The sequence below is a fragment of the Cadophora gregata genome (genome assembly GCF_030347475.1).
Source record: "Cadophora gregata isolate MNR1 chromosome Unknown scaffold_3, whole genome shotgun sequence".
Lineage (NCBI taxonomy): Eukaryota > Fungi > Ascomycota > Leotiomycetes > Helotiales > Ploettnerulaceae > Cadophora > Cadophora gregata.
The window spans coordinates 2,383,262-2,400,338 of record NW_026695926.1 but is presented as its reverse complement, the minus strand read 5'-3'; the positions used below and the strand labels follow the sequence as shown (position 1 = coordinate 2,400,338).

The following is a 17,077-nucleotide window of genomic DNA, read 5'->3' as shown; positions in this document are numbered from 1 at the left end:
CAAAGCACGCATCTCAAGTTCTCAAGAGCCTCACTCTTCCTGTCTTTATCTATGGTCACCAATGGCTGGCTTCTGTGTAGTCAATTCGACACCACAGCGTAGTATCATCCAAAAGCTAGCTGCGAAATGCCATACTAGACAGCAGAGATCGAGAAACTTCTGATCCTCGGCTCGCTGTCTTGTGAAGTCATCTCGAGTAATATATCACGCGCAACTATTGGTACGCTCGCACCGGATCAAAGATTTTGTGGCAGTACAGTCGGGAGTAGAACAGGAGTCTATGCCACTGCCTCGGTTCTCGTCGATTGTTTTCAGCACTGCCAGCTTTGAACCGCCTCGCTTAACTTCCCGTTCGTCAAAACAAATGGTTTCCTGCGCAGTATGAAAACACCAAAGAAGTCACACGAGGACCTCTTACTTCCTACATCTAGAAACGACCTACACAAGACTAGAATAATAAGACATGTGGGAAAAGTGGGCAAACAGATATGCACAATTAAGAACACCGACGACTCAATATTGATGTACTTACCAGTAAATCTTGCGACCAATAAATATGTCTTTTTGAATTTCGTAAGGTCCCGAAAGACAGGACCTATGACTTCCATCTTAGTCCAGTCATCATAGCATGCAAAGTAGCCTCTCGTGTGTTTGCTGAATCCTGTCCGTTATTTTATATCAAGAGAGGTTGAGATGTAGTTGTTTGGATGAGGTTTTTCGGGCCTTGGGAATCACGCGAACGGAAGACCCAGAGGTGAGCTAAGTCATATTCGCCTTCTAGAAACATTTTATTGCCTGGAGATAAAACTTAAATGATGAATACTCACTCGAAACATCAATAAATGTTTCCTTAGGCACGATCTCGTTTATGATTATGATATATATCAGGCGGTTGCGAACTCACTAACTTATTGTTTGCATGCCTTTTGTTTCTATCGCGTTTAGTCTACCTCACTTTCTCATCAAATCACAGCCACACAGCCTTACTTCTCTACCTCGATGGTGATTTGATCAGAGCAACACATCTTCTTGTACGCCATTCTGCGGGCCCTTCGGCTGTAATTCCTTCTATTACCGATCCTTCACCCAGCAACAGCCATACCTCCCCAGTCTTCTCCAATCATCAGAAACGCATAGACAATGGCCTCAGCTACACCTGGGAAAGGACCGAGCAAATACGTCCCCATCTCCCACAGTTTCGAAGACTGCCGATGGAGCTCTGTCTTATGATCTGGGAGTTCAGTGGAGCAATCCTTCAAGTAGTTGAGTTTTATTCCTGCCTGAAACGATTCAAGTACGCCTCTCGCATTTCAGTTCCAACTATTCTTCAAGTTAGCAAAGAATCCAGATCTTTGGGATGAAGGAGCTACAAAAGATTTCATTTGTTAGTTTCATCTTTTGGCTGCATTGATTATGATGTGGCAGTCTGGAAGCTGATACAAATCGCGCTGAGGACTTTCGTGTCACAACCAGCTAGACGGGCTGACCCAGCCTTCCAATGCAACAATTTGGCAGTACGTGTCGAGAATATTGGAGTGCTCCGCGCCAGTCCAATAGGCTCAAGAACCCAACTGTCTAAGCTCGAACAGATGGTTCGTATCTTTAACAAGAAGAAGAACGACGTACCTTCCACCAATATCTTCCTCTCCAGAAGTCCCGCGTGTCTCAATGATCAAAATACAATCAATGAGTGAAACGCCGCAATAAGACGAGATTCCCCGGCAGATGCCTCCAGTATCAAGAAGGAGAAGGCAAAAATTGAGCAGTATGATTCCGATTTGCTGCTCGCTACTTAGCAAGTTGTTACCTGTTGTCCCTTGGAGACTTTTCTGATATTTTGGGAGATTTCTGGAACAGCTTAATCATCGCGTACAAGTGAACACTGTAATGGAGGAACTGAGTGACATGATTACTTTGGCAATGAGAGAGGCCTTGTCAGAGTTTCTTTTTCTTTGAATATTTTCTTTGCTTCGAGAGTACCAGTGGCATCAATTGTATCTGCCAAAGGATTACGAGCGGATCCTTTGAGACTGTTTCCGCGTTGCTTTTTCGTTTGACAGGGCGAACAAGCAACAGGGGCTGGATGTGGACGTGACGATAGGAATAACTCATGATGTAAATTGTTGACTTGTACATATAGAAAGTCTTGATATCGGTTGATAAGTCAACAAATCACGAATGGTTGACCCAAATCCCCAGTAATTCATGGCTTTAACATGAGGTAAAAAAAAACGCCCGATCTTCACCTCTGTACTCAAGTTCCAGATCAGACCAACGAATCGCCCCGCTGTGAAATCGAATCACCAATTTTGGACCGGGACAAATCCCGAGGAGAAAACACCCCCCTCCACAACACCTCCAGCCACTTACTAAGCCCATGACTCCCAAGTCCACTTGAACATCCATGCCAAGAAACCTCCTGACGCCCAAGTCTTCCATCTCACGCCACTCTTGCTTGCGGCGAGGTAAGAAGACGACAAGGCCCCTTGCATCACGGCCCGTTTCGTGTCATGGGATATTGAACACGTCGGATGGAAGGTACAGGAAATTTGATACAGACAGTCCTCAATTCAAATTGACAGCTTCCAAAATGGAGACAACCTATCAGAGACTCTCGTAGCTACGTAATATGCTGACTGTGGTCAATAAATCGACTTCGAGCACGGTTCGATGGATAGTGGCTCATGTGATGACAAAGACGAGCCATGGCTATGATCGAGGGTGGGATTGCCGTGATGAGCCGTGATTTAGATCCTGTAAGAGTAAAAGTTCCCCCTTCAGAAGAACTCTCACCGCGTCGAACGTCGCGTGTGGGTACCGTCATCGAATGTTCTTCGTCAACTTTGCAATTAACCTGTCCTGCTCCCAAGATGCTACCAAGGCCATGTCGTGACAGGAAGTTCGTCTGTCTGCGTACGAATGTGCTCATTCGGTATTGATATTTATATATGGCACGGCACAGTCTGCCATCGTCTCTTTTAATTACATGGATATATGCCTCCCAAATCACAAAACGCCTCCAAATGACGGTACCCGCACCAAGATATTGTGTACAGGTGCGACGTAACTCTTCAGTCTCTTGGCCGGAGATCTCGAGTCTCAAATCTTCACCATCTTAGACCGATATTTCTGTTAGCTACAACCAGAAAGCGTTCCATCAGCCTTTTCTAGGATCGATTTTCCTGCCAGGCCGAGAGCTTCTACAATTCCCTCCATATTACGACTCTCATCTCGGACGGCTCCTAATGCAGTTTCAACTTCAGCAACTCGATGACGAAGTATTCGAATCTCCTCCTCGAGTGCCTCATTTGATTGTTGCTGGACAAGTTGCGGATGTGACGTGGGTCGAGTATCTCCCGCTGGCTCCAACTTGAGCTCGGCCTGGCTGTCAAAGTCAGAAGTGGGAGTGTTGACATTGACAAGTTGCTCCGAGCTGCCACGGGTGACATCCATTCGGCTGCTGCCACCGCTCAATTCCTCTATTTTCTGCTCCATTGCCAGCTTCAACTTGTTCCATCCTTTCCTTTCCTCCCCAGCTGCTTCCTCCAGTCGGGAAGCTCTCTTGACAATCTCCACGTACTGGGCTCCCTCCTGAACCGCAGCTTGCCTGAATTCGTCTCGACTGCGTGCTAACTCTTCCACATCTCGTTCTAGTTCGACCACCTGGGATTGAAGCCTCAATTTCTCTTCCGTCAAGCTTATTATCTCGGTGTCAGATACAGAGTGCTTCTTCTCAAGTGCGCTCGCCCGCGTTTGGGAGCGCGAGAACGCCGCGAGGAGCTTATTGTGCTCGCCTTGGAGGGATGATAAAGCAATTTTTTGAACGGAAACCTCATGCTGTAATGCCGCTGTGTGCGCTTGAAGGGCATCGGGCGACTGCGACTGCCCGATCGGAGGGAGATAGCTATTCAGCGATGAATGATGGAGGCCGGACGGCGGGAGATGGCTAGGAGGCTGAGACGAGGAGCCATAAGAGCTAGCTGAAGGTGAAGGAAAATTTATTGATGTCGGTGAAGGAAGGGAGCGTCCAGGAGGCGATGGGAGCTGCCGATTAAGAGCTGGCGGTGGAGGCGGGTTCATCTGGAAACCTTGGTTTGGTCCACTGTGCAGACCCGCGTGCAGTTGATGCTCCTCAGACTTTTGCAATGACAAGAACTCTTCAGATCCCGGTAGAGTTGTCGCAATAGATCGTCGTCGAATGTGATGTTTGGCATCCGTGTTGGCATCTTCTTGCTCGTCCCTAGATCTTTTTGAGTCTCCTAGTTCAGCATTCATTCTTCTTTTCATGATGTGCTGAAGACCATCTTGAGCACTGATTCCACCTTCCGAAAAGTATCTTTCAATTCTCTGCGAAGAGTCTTGTGGTACATACTGCAGCAGCTGTTCGGCAAGGTCATTGACGTGCTGAATTCTGTCCAGGAGCCAGTGCAGCGTATGTTTCAGACCGGCTTCTTCCCAAGGCGGGCACTCGGATTTTGAGCTTAGGTCCATTCTGGCTCCCTCCTGCTTACATTTCGGTCAGCAGAGGCAGTAAGGTGATGTCGTGGGAGGTGCATCGGGTCCGTTGACTTACACGAATTGCACCCCGAGCCTCGAACATAAATCGAGTTAGAACCAAGATCGTGTTATTCAGCAAGCCTGCAGAAAGTTTGAGAGCTTCAGCCGAATCACTTTTCTCGTCGCCTATACTTCCCTGCATAATCAGCCTTTTGCAGCTGGGGCAGGCTTTGGTTAGCGACGCATGTTCTGAAGCTCCTGGTGCTTCCAGCTCTGCGGTTTCCCGTCCTTGATCCTGCTCGACGCGGGAGCTAGGCAGTTCCTGTGAGCTTTGAGTCGGATTGTAGCTCGAACCTGTTTCTCCGCAGGTAAGTCTATGATATCAAAACATGAGAGTCCTTGAGACTCACGAGAGCCAATGGACCCAAGGACGTCGCCTCTTAGACCCAGATCTCCCCGAGGAAGTGAATGGTAATCATGTCTCATGTATCGACTCCTCTTCGCGCCTCCGCCGCTGGAATCTGAGCCATAACTTTCCCAGATATCTGCGGTTTCGGTGAAGCGTGGTGGGAGCGATGGTCGGCGGTAAGATGCGTCAATTGGAGGAAGTCTGGTTCCTGTCCAGATATTGACTTGCTCTGGCGATACGTGTTCCTCCTCCCAAGGACGCTTGATGCTCGGCCGACGTGACTGGGAATCTTCCCTTTCCCGAGCATCCATCACCACTCACCTCTCTGCCAGAACCTATGCGTAGTGGGGGCGTATAGGAAAGCCCATCCAGTCGGCCGTGTTCCCTGCAGGATTTGGTTTGGCAAGGGGTGGGGTTTCGGAGAAGGCACACACAGGTTTCACGGATCTGTGTCTGCAAATTCGAAGTTGGTGAGATGTCTGGAGGTGTAGAGGAGAAGGCTAGGTATTTCGATAAAAGAGTCTGCTTACATACTTGCAGCGAATCCTGTTCAGGCACAGGATTTGCGGTACATGATCCAGCTACATGTCCAGGGACCCAGGGACAAAAGGAGGAATGGTTCGAGCCGACTAACAAAACCGTAGAGTGATGTACACCATGCACTTTTGCCCTCCTGGATGGTGGACTGGGAGACTGGTCTGAAGATCATGGCTTCAGGGGTGCAGAACCTTGTCGCTCGCAGGGGTAGCTTCTTGAGCCGTTGGCTGACGCACTGCAAGATGGCACCGCACCGCACCGCACCGCACCGCACCGCACTACATGGCTCGATACACGGCACCACACATGGCTCCTTGCGATGGTGCGGTGGTGCGGTGGATGATGAATGGCTGAATTGACGTTAATGATGATAATAATCCACGGTGGAAACCCGTCGGGAGCGGGAACGTTGGCCAGGCCGAGCTCCAATTGAAGTTGGTCGTTGCTCGCTCGGCTGCCCTGTCACTGGAGCCCTTGCTCTCCGCCCAACCGCTTCGAGCAACGTCGAAGCTAGACGTTTAAGTAAGCTGATGACAAAGAACTCAAAAGTGGACCTGTTGGACGACAGCATCGTCAAGCATCATCTTCCTCTCTGGACCGTGGACATAGTATAAATAGGCATGCCGCTTTGCTGCTCAGTTCATTACGGCCAGAGCGCCGCGTGTGGCGGTTCGACCAACTGAGGCGACCTTTTCGAAGTGAGAAGAATAGGTACCTGGGTACTCCTCTGGCCTTAGTAAGCCCTTGGGCTTACAGGTCAAGTCTGTTTAGTTCCTTCTGTGATTCTTCCTTCGAGAGTTCTATGGTATGGGATGGTTGGCTGCATCCGCTCGGGCTGAGAGTCGACTGGGGCTTTGCATGTCACCCGAACACCACAAGCGCTTGTCGATTACATGACCGCATCCACTTCAAAGCCGGGGTCTTGCTAACGCAACTGGTAGATGCTCATTGGTATCAAGAACCAATCATGTTATGGTGTGACTAAACCAGGCTTAGTCAATCCTGTAGGACATGTCATGTCCAACACCAACAGAAGTACCAATACAGACCTTCGAGCCATACTAGCATGCAAGAAGGAGCTTTACACATTTCACGTTTTCAGAGTCACCAGAGATGGAAAGAAAGAAGGAAAGAAGGGTCGACACAACACATGCATTCTGTTTGCTCCACCGCGATAGCCTAAAGCCATGATATGATATCTCTGTGGTTAGCCTTGGTCAGAACCTCCACCATGCCTTTGGTGGAAACAAGTATGGTGATAGCTGTTCGTCTAAGTAAAAGAACCCCGGAGCGCCTTCGCAGTACTGTACATGGCCAAACGTTTGGATCTAGGAAAGCCTTCTCCGCTTCGGTGGAGGTGATGGGCTTCGTCTCCTTCTGGGAGGAGACGGACTTCTTCGGCGCCGAGGAGGGGTCGAGCTCATTCTTCTCCTGGGAGCAGGCGATGGACTTCTGCCCCTAGGCGACGGACTACTTCGTCTCCTGGGAGCAGGTGATGGGCTTCGGTTTCGGCCCCTCGGTGACTGACTCCTGCGTCTCCTTGGTGGTGGTGATGGACTTCGATCTGGCGTCCAAGATCTTGGTCGACTTCGACGCGGTGGGGGTGATTTTGATGGGGATAGGGATCTTGAGCGAGACAAGGAGCGAGATCTTGACCGTGACCGTGATAATGAGCGTGAATAAGAGCGAGAACGAGAGCTAGAAAGATCGCGCTGCCTCTTGGTGACTTTATTTGCCTGTGCCTTTCGTGGGGGGGATCTGCTAAAGGATCGACTCCGCGATCGCGAGTATGAAGATCCCGTGTACGATGAGTAGCTTGACTCCGAGTCCGATGAATCAGCGGGTGGTGGTGCTGGCAGAGCTGGCTTAGGGATGTTGGCTAAATACTCTCGCATCTCCTCAGTGACTGGGCCCATCTTGATAGAAGTAAAGTAGTTGATAGAGAATCTCGTGTTCCGTGGATTGTCACGAGGGAAAATGCCTTCGAAATACGGACGAAGAGCATCATTCTTTAAACGAGCTTGCAATTTTGGCATACCCATTTCTTCGGCCAGGTCTTCGAACAGAATTTTGATGAAGATACGACTACTCGAAGTGGTCTCTTCCTCGTTCAAATGGATGACAGAAAACACGTGCCACCCAAAAGCATCGGAACTCAGCAAGTGGCCAAAGAATCGAGCTATGTTTCGTAGACGGTTTGTCTCGTACCGATGAATCGTGTCGTAGTATTTGGCAAACGACTGCTCGAAAAGATCCGTCCAGAGTCGATTTATTTTCGCAAACCGTTCACCGATCAGGCCGTAAAACTTGGAGTAAGTCTTCTCCTGAGAGCAACATTCGATAATCATGGATGGTAGTTCATGCTCGAAGCCTGCTGGAAGCGAAACCTTCATCAGTTTGTGGCAGCACTCCTCTGGGTCGATACTTGACATGATGGTCAGGTAAATAGTCTTCCGTAAAGCGACCAGGTCAGCATTGCTCTGATCCTTAATCTCTAGGGCCTTTTCTTCCTGCTTGTCTTCGTCATCGTCACTATCATCGCTCTCGTCTTCGTCTCCTTCCTCATCACTTCCTTCGCCAAGGATTTCAGCCTTCGTCCGTTGATATAGCTCTTCATTTTCCTCCCAACTAGGGTCGAACTTGAAAACATTGAGTCCATCCTGTACGTCGATTTCGTCGTCCAATGAAATCCTATGTGTGATTTGGTCATCTTCTTCGACAAGGTCCAACTCCTCCTTGATTGATGGATTGTCCTTGTATTTGTCCTTCCGTACTTGGAAAAGAACCTCAATCATGTACTGAACCCTCTTGTCAATATCCTCCTCATTGAGGATGCCCCGAAATCTATCGAAGACCACAATCGATACCGCCATATTCATTTCTTCCAAGTGGTGTCCGACTTCTCTCGTCAGACCAACCGCAATCTCAACACTGTCGTCCGTGGGCTTGTTCAGTAGCAGTAGCAACATTTGTACTGCTACCATTTCGTGTGCTACTTGCTGGTTGCATAAGTGCGCAATGAATGTGGTAGCGGAGAGGCAAACTGCTTTGTCGTTCCGCTTGAAGCCTTTCTTGAATTGCACAATCAGGCGCTTGAGGAGAAGCTCACCAACATTGGGAAGCTTTGTATTGACGATGGCGACCATGGCTGCATAGATCGGAGTGAACGGCAAACTTGCAGCTTGCGCTTTCATGATGCTTCTGCAAAAGAGGCCCCGACCTTTGATCAGGTTTTCCCCAAACAGCTCCGGGACTATGTATTTGATGTTCGAAACGTTGACTTTGTTGATCAAGCCATTGATAGACTTCTTCAGAGCTTCCCATGCCATGCGCTGATACTCCTTGCTGGTCTTATCCGTGATCTGAGACTGGAGGGCTCGAAGACGCGCCGGTGGAATATATGTTCCCCCCGATCGCATTGTCAAGAGCTTCTCGTACTCTGCTTTCGCCGCCGCCTGCTTCTCCTCGTCTGTTCTTCCCCGTGCGACCTCCATGATTGCGATGGTTCGAAACTGCGATCCCGTCGTGTGATAAGTGTTGAGTCGCAGTGAGGCTGCAGACCTGGTTCCAAACAAGGCAGGGCAGGCACAGAGGCAGTCGAGAAATCGAGGCGTCCGTGCCAGAGAAATTTAGAGGTGGCGTGGCGCAACCATGGAATTATTACAGGCAGTATGTTTGGGCTCACCGCTTTCATTCTGGTCAAGCTACAGCGGGACTTACGAAATTAGCGTCCATCCACTTTATGGGGCAGAAATCCATCCTGTAAGGTACAGCACCTGCAATCATCACTCCACGACCACAGCCGATTCTCCTTCACACCTGGACCATCACACTCTTTAAATACAGTCTGCAACAATGGTCGGCCTGCCTCTTCTGTATCGTAAATTGATAAGCTAACATTATTGCAGCTGGACACCCTTGTTGGACTTGCGATGCTTGTCGCTGCTTCAGTCGTGTTTCTTTACTACTCCATCTGGACACTTCTCATGGTAGGGACTGCAAGCTCTCCGCGCAGCCACGACTTATTAATCTTGGTGTTTAGCCTTTCGTCGACTACGATCATCCATTACAGAACCTATTCCCCCCACGAGTTTGGGCTATCCGCATTCCTGTCATCCTCATTCTCCTGGGCTCAGCAGTCGTCGGTTCTTTCTTGAGTGTGGTTATGATTCGCAGCAACAGGAAGAGGGCAGCAAAGGCCAAGGCTGCCGGAAAGAAGAAGGCATGAACACGCTCCCGGAAAAGGCACGGATAGAAGTGAACCCTCGAGCAAGTGGTTGTATCTGGAATGAGCAAACCTCTTGTACGCTGGGGCATATACACATGCTACGAGAATTGGAGGACTCGGATTTGGGAATGCAGCTTGGCACAGTGTCAACAGAGTTGCGTGTAATACTACAGATACCCGATTGCAACCTGTCAACCAGTCATTCTCTACTGAAGAATTACGCCAAGCATCATCTGCCGTGCTGCCATGTGAGAACTGGTGTGCTGTTGTGTTGGCGATTGTCGCGTTCCTCTAGAAGCAGCGCCCCCCCTTTTCAACATGGCAGCGAGCCTCGAGATGCAGCCCAGCGAAGGCAGGTACCCTTAAATGCTTGACTGCTGTTACAAGAGCCGCATCTGTATGCTGAATGCGACCATGCAACATGATTTGGTCGGGTATTATGTGACATTTCGTGCGACTTCACAGGACCTGGATTTTCCTACATCATGCAGATAATCAGAAGCCCAGCCCTGATATTGATGCAGCACCTTCGGCCAATCACAATCACCTTGCTGCTGCTGCGGCGCATTCCATAGCGTTCGGCTCCAGCCCCGCGATTCCTTGGAGCTTGGGCTGGCTCCAGCCTCACCATGGGGGATTGACTAACTAACTCCCACATCAAGCAACCCTCAATAGAACAAACAACTCCACTCGAATTATAGACACATCTGCGCGCTGTATCTCCTCTCTCGCGCTCCTCCTGCACTCTCCTGGTCACAGGAAAGCACGCGGGACAGCGGGAGCCTGATCACTCGAAAGCTACCTCCTGACCCCGCGTCATTGCTTCCCGACCCTCCCTCAGAGTCCATTAGAGTAAGGTTTCCAGGTCCTGGAGCATCTACAGAACATAGAAACCCCCGGAGGAGTTCTAGAAGCCATTTGAATGCCCCCTTCATCCGATCAAGATCATATCAACTCCGTGAACGGTATCTCCCAGCCCTCGAAGCTGAGTCAGAAGGGAACATCGTCTGGGGTACAGATTCCCACGAAGAACGGCAGAAAGAATGGGACGGCGAAGGATGGTGGTGGAGGAGTCCTCGCGGCGGTGACAAAGAATGCTTCGAAGACGTCGTGAGTATTGACTTAACTTTACTACGCTGGGACAGTATTGACCGCCGTTTCTGCCAGGAACGCAAAGCCATCACCAGCTCAAGCGCTCCGCGTCCAGTCACCAGATATGAAGCCTACACGGTCTCCGTCCCATGGGAACCCTATTACGTCTCCTCTACTCGATGCCTTGTCTTCGGCAGCTCTAGATCGCAGCCCTTCTCAGAACACAAATGAATGGGCACGGAATGTTCCCGTCCTTTCAAGCTCTCCAAGCAACTTGATCAACCTGGGAGAATCTCCGCCAAATTTGTCTTACGAGGATAGACTGGCGAATTTTGGATGGACAACGCGAGAGCAGAGAGGCATCCCGAGCGGTCATGTTTCTTCAGCATCTCCACCTTCCTCAAGCAGACGAAGACCACTAAGTTACCAGCTCGATAATAATTTTCCTCAGGGAATGGAAGATCATCGCTCGCAAGTATCGTCATACGCCGGACGACGAAGCTCGATGTACTCTCAGCATCCTCGATATGCTCAGCATCCACCGCTTCCGCATCAGGCCCAAGCTCATTTCTATGGAGCGCCGGATGTCAACCTGTTACTTTCTCCACCCATCCCAGGCCTCGTTCCAGGAGAAAATGGGTTTTACAGTGGCTTTGATAGTCTTTCAACCCAACAGTACCTATCTAAGACGACAGACGATGTGGTTGTCAACGGATACGAAGGAGGGCTCAACGTCTATTCTGTCACGAAGCGAGGTGTCAGCAAACTGTCTGGTAAGTATATTCTGAGTAAAGCTTGGCCCGTCCAAGTTGTCAGAGATTTCGAGGCCCTTCAAGCCATGAACTAATTCTCTGCGGCAGGATTGGAGGGAATTCGTGGTAGTGTGGTCAATGCGAAGATTCTACCATGGACAGTGCCAGGATCGCTGAATGCACCCCTCATTGCTCTGGTTGTTCATGGACCAGTCTTGCCGTCAGATGCATCTTCCAGTGGCGATGATCATACACCGCCATCTAAAGACAAGTCAGGTGCACAAAGCGAAAGCCTCCGAGGGTCACCGAGATTACACGCGCTTCCGGTTGAAGAGACTGAGTTAATCGAATACTACCAAACTTCTGTGGAAGTGTACTCGCTGGGTATGAAAACCCACGTTGCGACCCTGCTTTCGCTACCAAAGACACGCATCACGTTGCCCACAACCAGCCCAATGTTCAGAGCACCACTTCCTGTAGGATCCTTGACGATTCGAGCAGATAGCGGCAATATCATTATATCATCCGGGACGACAGGCGAAACCTGGATCTTCTGTCAAGGGGATAAAGAAGGCGCACCAGAAAAGTTCAGATGTATTGGCAAGGTTTGGACCACAGTGCAGCACGGTGTCACTGTTGAATCTGGAGCCTCGTATCCCTTCCCCGATGATAGGCAGACGGCGGATCAAGCTGTATTTCGCAGGCAATATAAAGCTTCGATTCTGTCTGTGAGCGGCCGTTGGCTCGCGTATTGCCCACCCGCCTCAGCCTCCCAGATCTCTTTGCGGGCGACAATTCACGGATTGAGCTCTACCGCCAAAGTTCCTGGAGTCACATCCCACGCACCCCCTAATTTACCAAACGTCAACTGTACCGTTGACACACCAGGCGGGGAGAGTGTCATGAAGCAAATCGTGCAAATCGGCACCCAAAAGTTCATCGAGGCAGGAAATTACTTGACACAGCAGGGTTTAACTGCATGGAACAACTACAGAAACAAGCCCGCTCAGAATCAGCCAGCAGTCGGAGCCTCACCCTATCAGAATCATGCAACTATGGCTCAACAGTTCCCTCCAACTCATGGTCTTCAAGCTCCAGCTCCCATTGTAACGAAAGATCCTGGTCTTATCTCTATTCTTGATCTAGAGGTCTTAAGTCAACATCAATCTTCTCCAAGCTCGTCGCCTCACCCGTTGGCGACCTTCCGGGTCCCTCAAGGCTGTAGCTTCTTGTCGTTTGCGCCAAACGGATTGGCTCTGTTCACAGCGAGCAACAAAGGCGACGTCCAATTTGTATGGGACTTGATGCGTGTCCAGTATGCCAAATCATCCTTCCTCAAAGGTGGACTGCAAGGAACGGGTGTTTTAGGTCCACATGTGAGACAAATTGCTCAGTTCTCGCGGATGACCATTGCAAGGATCGTCGATGTTGTTTGGACTTCGCCTCATGGCGAACGTGCTGCGATGGTGACTGAACCAGGTACAGTACATGTACTTGATCTTCCAGCTAGTGCTTTCGCCTGGCCGCCACCCAGGCGGAGACCGTCATCACAGCAAACATCTGAAGATAGCAGCGAAAGTATTGGACAAGGTCTTACTGCTACAGGAGTAGCTACCAGTGCAGTCAATTCTATCTGGACTGCTGCCCGACCTTTGGTCAGCCGCCGCCGTCGAAGCAGCGTCGGAGTATCTGCTAAAACAGTCACTGCCCAGGCTGGCCATGGGACGCAAGCATTGGCTGCTGGAATCAGCAGATCGGTTGGAGCCGCAACAGGAAAGATGAATGAAATGCGCAAGTCCGCCAACACCAAATTGCATCTCCCCCCAAGCTCAACCATCCCAACGACTGGTTGTGTGTTATTGCTCAACGGCAAGCGAAATGATTCTGTTATTGCCCTTGGGGGCGGAGTCATTCGATTCTACACGATAAAAAATCGCCGAGCCGATCGTCCTGCGGATAAACAGAAGGCCTCGAGGGGTGCCAAGTATGTCGAATTTCGGCTGCCTTCACTTCCAGATATTAGGATACCCGAAATGACGCGGGACTTCAACCAGATCGCGGATCTGGAACTTACCGAGAGGGACATTGAAGAATCTCGCTGGAAAGCTAGGTTATCACCACCTGCCATGGCAAAGGCTCATGCAACCGAGTCGTCGATTCCTCAAGCAGAGATTGAGTCAAATGCCCCATATCAACCGTTCCACACCGATAGACGTGTGGGCTTACATATCTATTCTGAAGAAGATCTAACTACACCACCTTCTCCATCTGTATCTGCTCTCATCTCTCCTCCTCGAGCGCTTGTTGAGGCTAAGATGGGCCAATCGAGCGATTCTCGATCACCGTGGGCTTTTGGCGGTCCAGTGAACGTAACTAAACTTGACGTCGGTCCACCATATAACCCAGATGATGACTTTGATATCTCTGCTGATCCTCGAGCTCTTCCGTCCTCGGCTATCGAACGTGTTATGAAAGTAACAGACAGTACCGAGGACATGGAGCAGATTGTGATTACCACCAGAAGACGAAAGGGGATCTCTCGCGCTGCGCCGGATAGCACTGGCGATAGCAACGAAGAGGGATTTTTCGAAGATGATTGCGAGGTGCTTGACTTTGCGAGCCAGAGAGTTTGATCTCGGCCTTTACATTTGGAGGGGTCTATTGACGAGATCACCAATTGCACTTCCCTTCTTTGCTTGGCGTTCAGTATAGAAGGTCGGCGGTTTGATGCATTCAGCTGGTGTTTATCTCTACTCTGTTCATATGGAATCCCTATGGCCACCTCAACGGGTCAGCACTTGCATACCTACTGCGAACATTTGGACATTGCTTGCTCATTGGATTTGTTGGCGTTCAGGTGGATAAGACTTGGTTCGGAGAGAGGTGCATGGCATTGAATTTGCAGATAGTAAGAGATACCAATGCAATAAGACTTCATTTTTTTTTAAATTGGTTTGCATTGCTTGAAATTTCTATCTCCCCTCTCCAAATTCTCTTAGAATTCCTTCAATCCCCTCAACTCTCTCTTCACCCTCTCAAACTCGCTCATCTTCTGCTCTACTGTCTCCTCTCGAACAACTCGCTCCCTCGCATATCTTCCAGGCAGCGGACCTCGCGCCAAAGCCTCCTCAATGTTAACCTCCTCCTTCGGCTTAGGAAAACTCCGTTGTAAAACATCAATCTTGTGTCCTGTTTTAGGGCAGAGTTGTGGTACGTGGCAGTTGTATTTCGGATGCGGTTTGAATTCAGTTGGTGTCGACGGTGACGATGGTGTCAGGCTTGTCGGTGTAGAGATACCGGATGAGGATGCGGATGTAAATGCTCCCAAGCTGGAGCTGGAGCTGGAGCTGGAGGTGATGGAAATATGTGGTCTTCGATGTGGGTTTGGAGGGCAAAATGGTTCTTCTGCTGCTTGCTTGGTGATTGTGGATGTGACGTGTTCCATTGTGCTGGGAGGTGGGAGCCTGTTTGCTGCTCTTTCGGGTATTTGATTGAAATCAGACATCCTGAATATTGAGTATGTTATGCTTTGGGGTTGCGAAAGTGTTATTTGGTTTGTTAAAGAAGTTGAGGTTTGCAGAAGGGGTGATAGTATAAAGTTCAGGACTGTTTTCCTCGGGGTTTGTACTGAAAACTTGCAGCTTAGTTGGAGTGTTCTCAGACGTAAAAGAGCTTTGAAGCACATTTTCTGGTCATTTTGATTGTTTGTGGAGGCTAGAGCCTTTCTTTAAGCATTGCATATGTCATATAGACCATTCTTAGGTAGGTACTTATGTGATAGTGCCTTTTAAGTTCCCACTCGCTACCAAAGAACAGTAAGCGCGGTTCGATCGTGCTAGAGATCAAAATATGTACTTGCGAGTTGGTATACAGAGACATGCTAGTTATTGCTAAGCTCTGGGAGGCTCAACCACCGGTCCAGTATGGTCGCGCTGCGCTATGGGTGGTAGGAAAAGTTACCCAATGCAGGGATACAAAAATGCAGAAGAATCAACGTCCGATACTACGGGCCTCAGAGGAGTGACTTCCCAGGGATTAGATATGCTGTCCCAGTTCCGTGATTTGAAGGTTTGGTCCTCAATCCCGCGACGTTGTTTGATATAATTGAATGTATATTTCGTCCGTCAAATAGGATCTATCGTAAGGTCTAGCGTCTACTTCTTGGCGGTGCCATTCTTCTTGGCCCCTTTCTTCTCTGATTTGTTCTCAATAGCTCTCTCTGTTTCGCCTGCCTTGTCTTCAACCATGTTGACAGCTCTCTGATCTCTAAAGTCTCCTGGAAGATCGGTGTAAAGTTTAGGGATGAATTTGGAAACGCGACTCTGATACTCCTTGTACTCGGGATATTTCGAGGTTGTGATGAGCTCAGTGAACCAGGTCGAGGCTTGGAAAAGGATCAAGTACGCCATAGCACCAATTAAGGTCCAATTGTACAGAACATCAGAGGTCCAGCAGCCCCATTGATACAAGACCACCCAAACGGCCTGCTCTGCCGCAAAATTGGGATGTCTACTCCATGACCAGACTCCGGTGACCACGAATCCACGATCAAGGTCTTCTTGAAAGTATGAGCGTGGAACTTTGGCTGTTTGCAGGTATTCCTTCTTGGCATGTTGATAATCTGACCACTGTTAGCGGAGTTAAAGCGCACGTGGGTCAGAATTTGGGGCACGAACTCCACTGTTGCTGGTCTGCAAAGAACTCCAAGAGTACCAAGGCCATCAGAACTCGTACAAACACCATGTCTGCTGTGGTAAGACCTCCTCCAATTCTGCCTGCCAGAAGCATAACATATGTGGGAGTCGTAATTAGGAAGAGTAGGATGCTTTGTGCAAGAGAAATGAACAGAACGTTGAAGACGAAGAACAGGCCAGGGTGGATTTTCTGTCGGAGTACCTCCCTATTGAGTGGTTAGCTGACTGAATGTGCGAGCTTCATGGCTGATCCATACCATCGATAGTCCTCTGACCCAATGCTGTAGCCTCCTTTTCTCCAATAATTGAAAGTTAATCGAAGCTGCAAGAAAGGTGGTCAGTACTGGACAGGGAGTTTCTGGTAGGACTCACACTCCACACAACGCTAAATGCAATCATGTTATCCAGACGCTCGGTATTCAACCCAGACAGGTGAGCGTAAAGTGTGTAATGTGCATTGTAGATGGTCGGAAGTATGCTCCAAAGTCGGTCCACTTGGGAGTAGTTTTTGTTGATCTCGGAGATGATCAGGAATAGGGGCGCTAAGAACAATGAGAAAGCGCAGGCAGAGATTAACGGATTCGTGGCCAAGTAAAGGTTCTTCAACCCAGTCGGGTTGTTGTAGGTTTGGAGAATCTGCTGAGGAAGATCGTAAAGCTGTGGGAGGTATGGGTACACAGTCTTCTCGAGAGATGAGCAGTCGATAAAGCTCTTGACCACCGGTAAAGCCATAGTAATAGCGGTTCAGGGGTTGTTGGCACAGTAGGTCGTGGCTTGCCCTTAATCCGTTGACTTATTATGCAGAAATTGGGACAATGAAGATGGTGTGTGTTCTGATGTCAAGATCAATGACGAGTGAGACCCTGCG

The 17,077-nt window shown here is 49.4% G+C and overlaps 6 protein-coding genes across 7 annotated transcripts; 2 read left to right on the top strand and 4 right to left on the bottom strand.

Moving 5' to 3' along the window:
• Positions 1-2,121: 2,121 nt before the first annotated feature.
• On the bottom strand, positions 2,122-6,092 carry ONS95_009317 (uncharacterized protein). Its single transcript, XM_058502900.1, has 3 exons — positions 4,908-6,092; positions 4,574-4,851; positions 2,122-4,506 (listed from the first exon to the last, which is right to left on the bottom strand). The coding sequence occupies exons 1-3, from the start codon at positions 5,215-5,217 to the stop codon at positions 3,133-3,135; spliced, it is 1,962 nt and encodes a 653-aa protein (XP_058361831.1). The 5' UTR covers positions 5,218-6,092; the 3' UTR covers positions 2,122-3,132.
• Positions 6,093-6,913: 821 nt separating this feature from the next.
• Positions 6,914-8,937, bottom strand: CWC22 (pre-mRNA-splicing factor cwc22; the record flags this gene model as incomplete). The annotated part of the gene is made up of 2 exons (XM_058502899.1): positions 6,914-7,093; positions 7,171-8,937. 2 exons carry the CDS (start codon positions 8,935-8,937, stop codon positions 6,914-6,916), a joined length of 1,947 nt encoding a protein of 648 aa, XP_058361830.1.
• A 159-nt stretch (positions 8,938-9,096) lies between these two features.
• Positions 9,097-9,845, top strand: ONS95_009315 (uncharacterized protein). The gene is made up of 3 exons (XM_058502898.1): positions 9,097-9,301; positions 9,352-9,432; positions 9,486-9,845. The coding sequence occupies exons 1-3, from the start codon at positions 9,299-9,301 to the stop codon at positions 9,669-9,671; spliced, it is 270 nt and encodes an 89-aa protein (XP_058361829.1). The 5' UTR covers positions 9,097-9,298; the 3' UTR covers positions 9,672-9,845.
• On the top strand, positions 9,846-14,452 carry ONS95_009314 (uncharacterized protein). 2 transcript variants are annotated; one of them, XM_058502897.1, is made up of 2 exons: positions 9,846-10,781; positions 10,839-14,452. In XM_058502897.1, exon 2 carries the CDS (start codon positions 11,902-11,904, stop codon positions 14,146-14,148), a length of 2,247 nt encoding a protein of 748 aa, XP_058361828.1. In that variant the 5' UTR covers positions 9,846-10,781; positions 10,839-11,901; the 3' UTR covers positions 14,149-14,452. The 2 variants fall into 2 exon arrangements, with proteins under 2 accessions (XP_058361828.1, XP_058361827.1); XM_058502896.1 differs by having other exon boundaries at positions 9,846-11,536; positions 11,624-14,452.
• Positions 14,453-14,510: 58 nt separating this feature from the next.
• On the bottom strand, positions 14,511-14,960 carry ONS95_009313 (uncharacterized protein; the record flags this gene model as incomplete). Its single annotated transcript, XM_058502895.1, has 1 exon — positions 14,511-14,960. The coding sequence occupies one exon, from the start codon at positions 14,958-14,960 to the stop codon at positions 14,511-14,513; it is 450 nt and encodes a 149-aa protein (XP_058361826.1).
• A 709-nt stretch (positions 14,961-15,669) lies between these two features.
• On the bottom strand, positions 15,670-16,941 carry ONS95_009312 (uncharacterized protein; the record flags this gene model as incomplete). Its single annotated transcript, XM_058502894.1, has 4 exons — positions 15,670-16,136; positions 16,192-16,415; positions 16,467-16,531; positions 16,582-16,941. 4 exons carry the CDS (start codon positions 16,939-16,941, stop codon positions 15,670-15,672), a joined length of 1,116 nt encoding a protein of 371 aa, XP_058361825.1.
• Between the last annotated feature and the right edge of the window lie 136 nt (positions 16,942-17,077).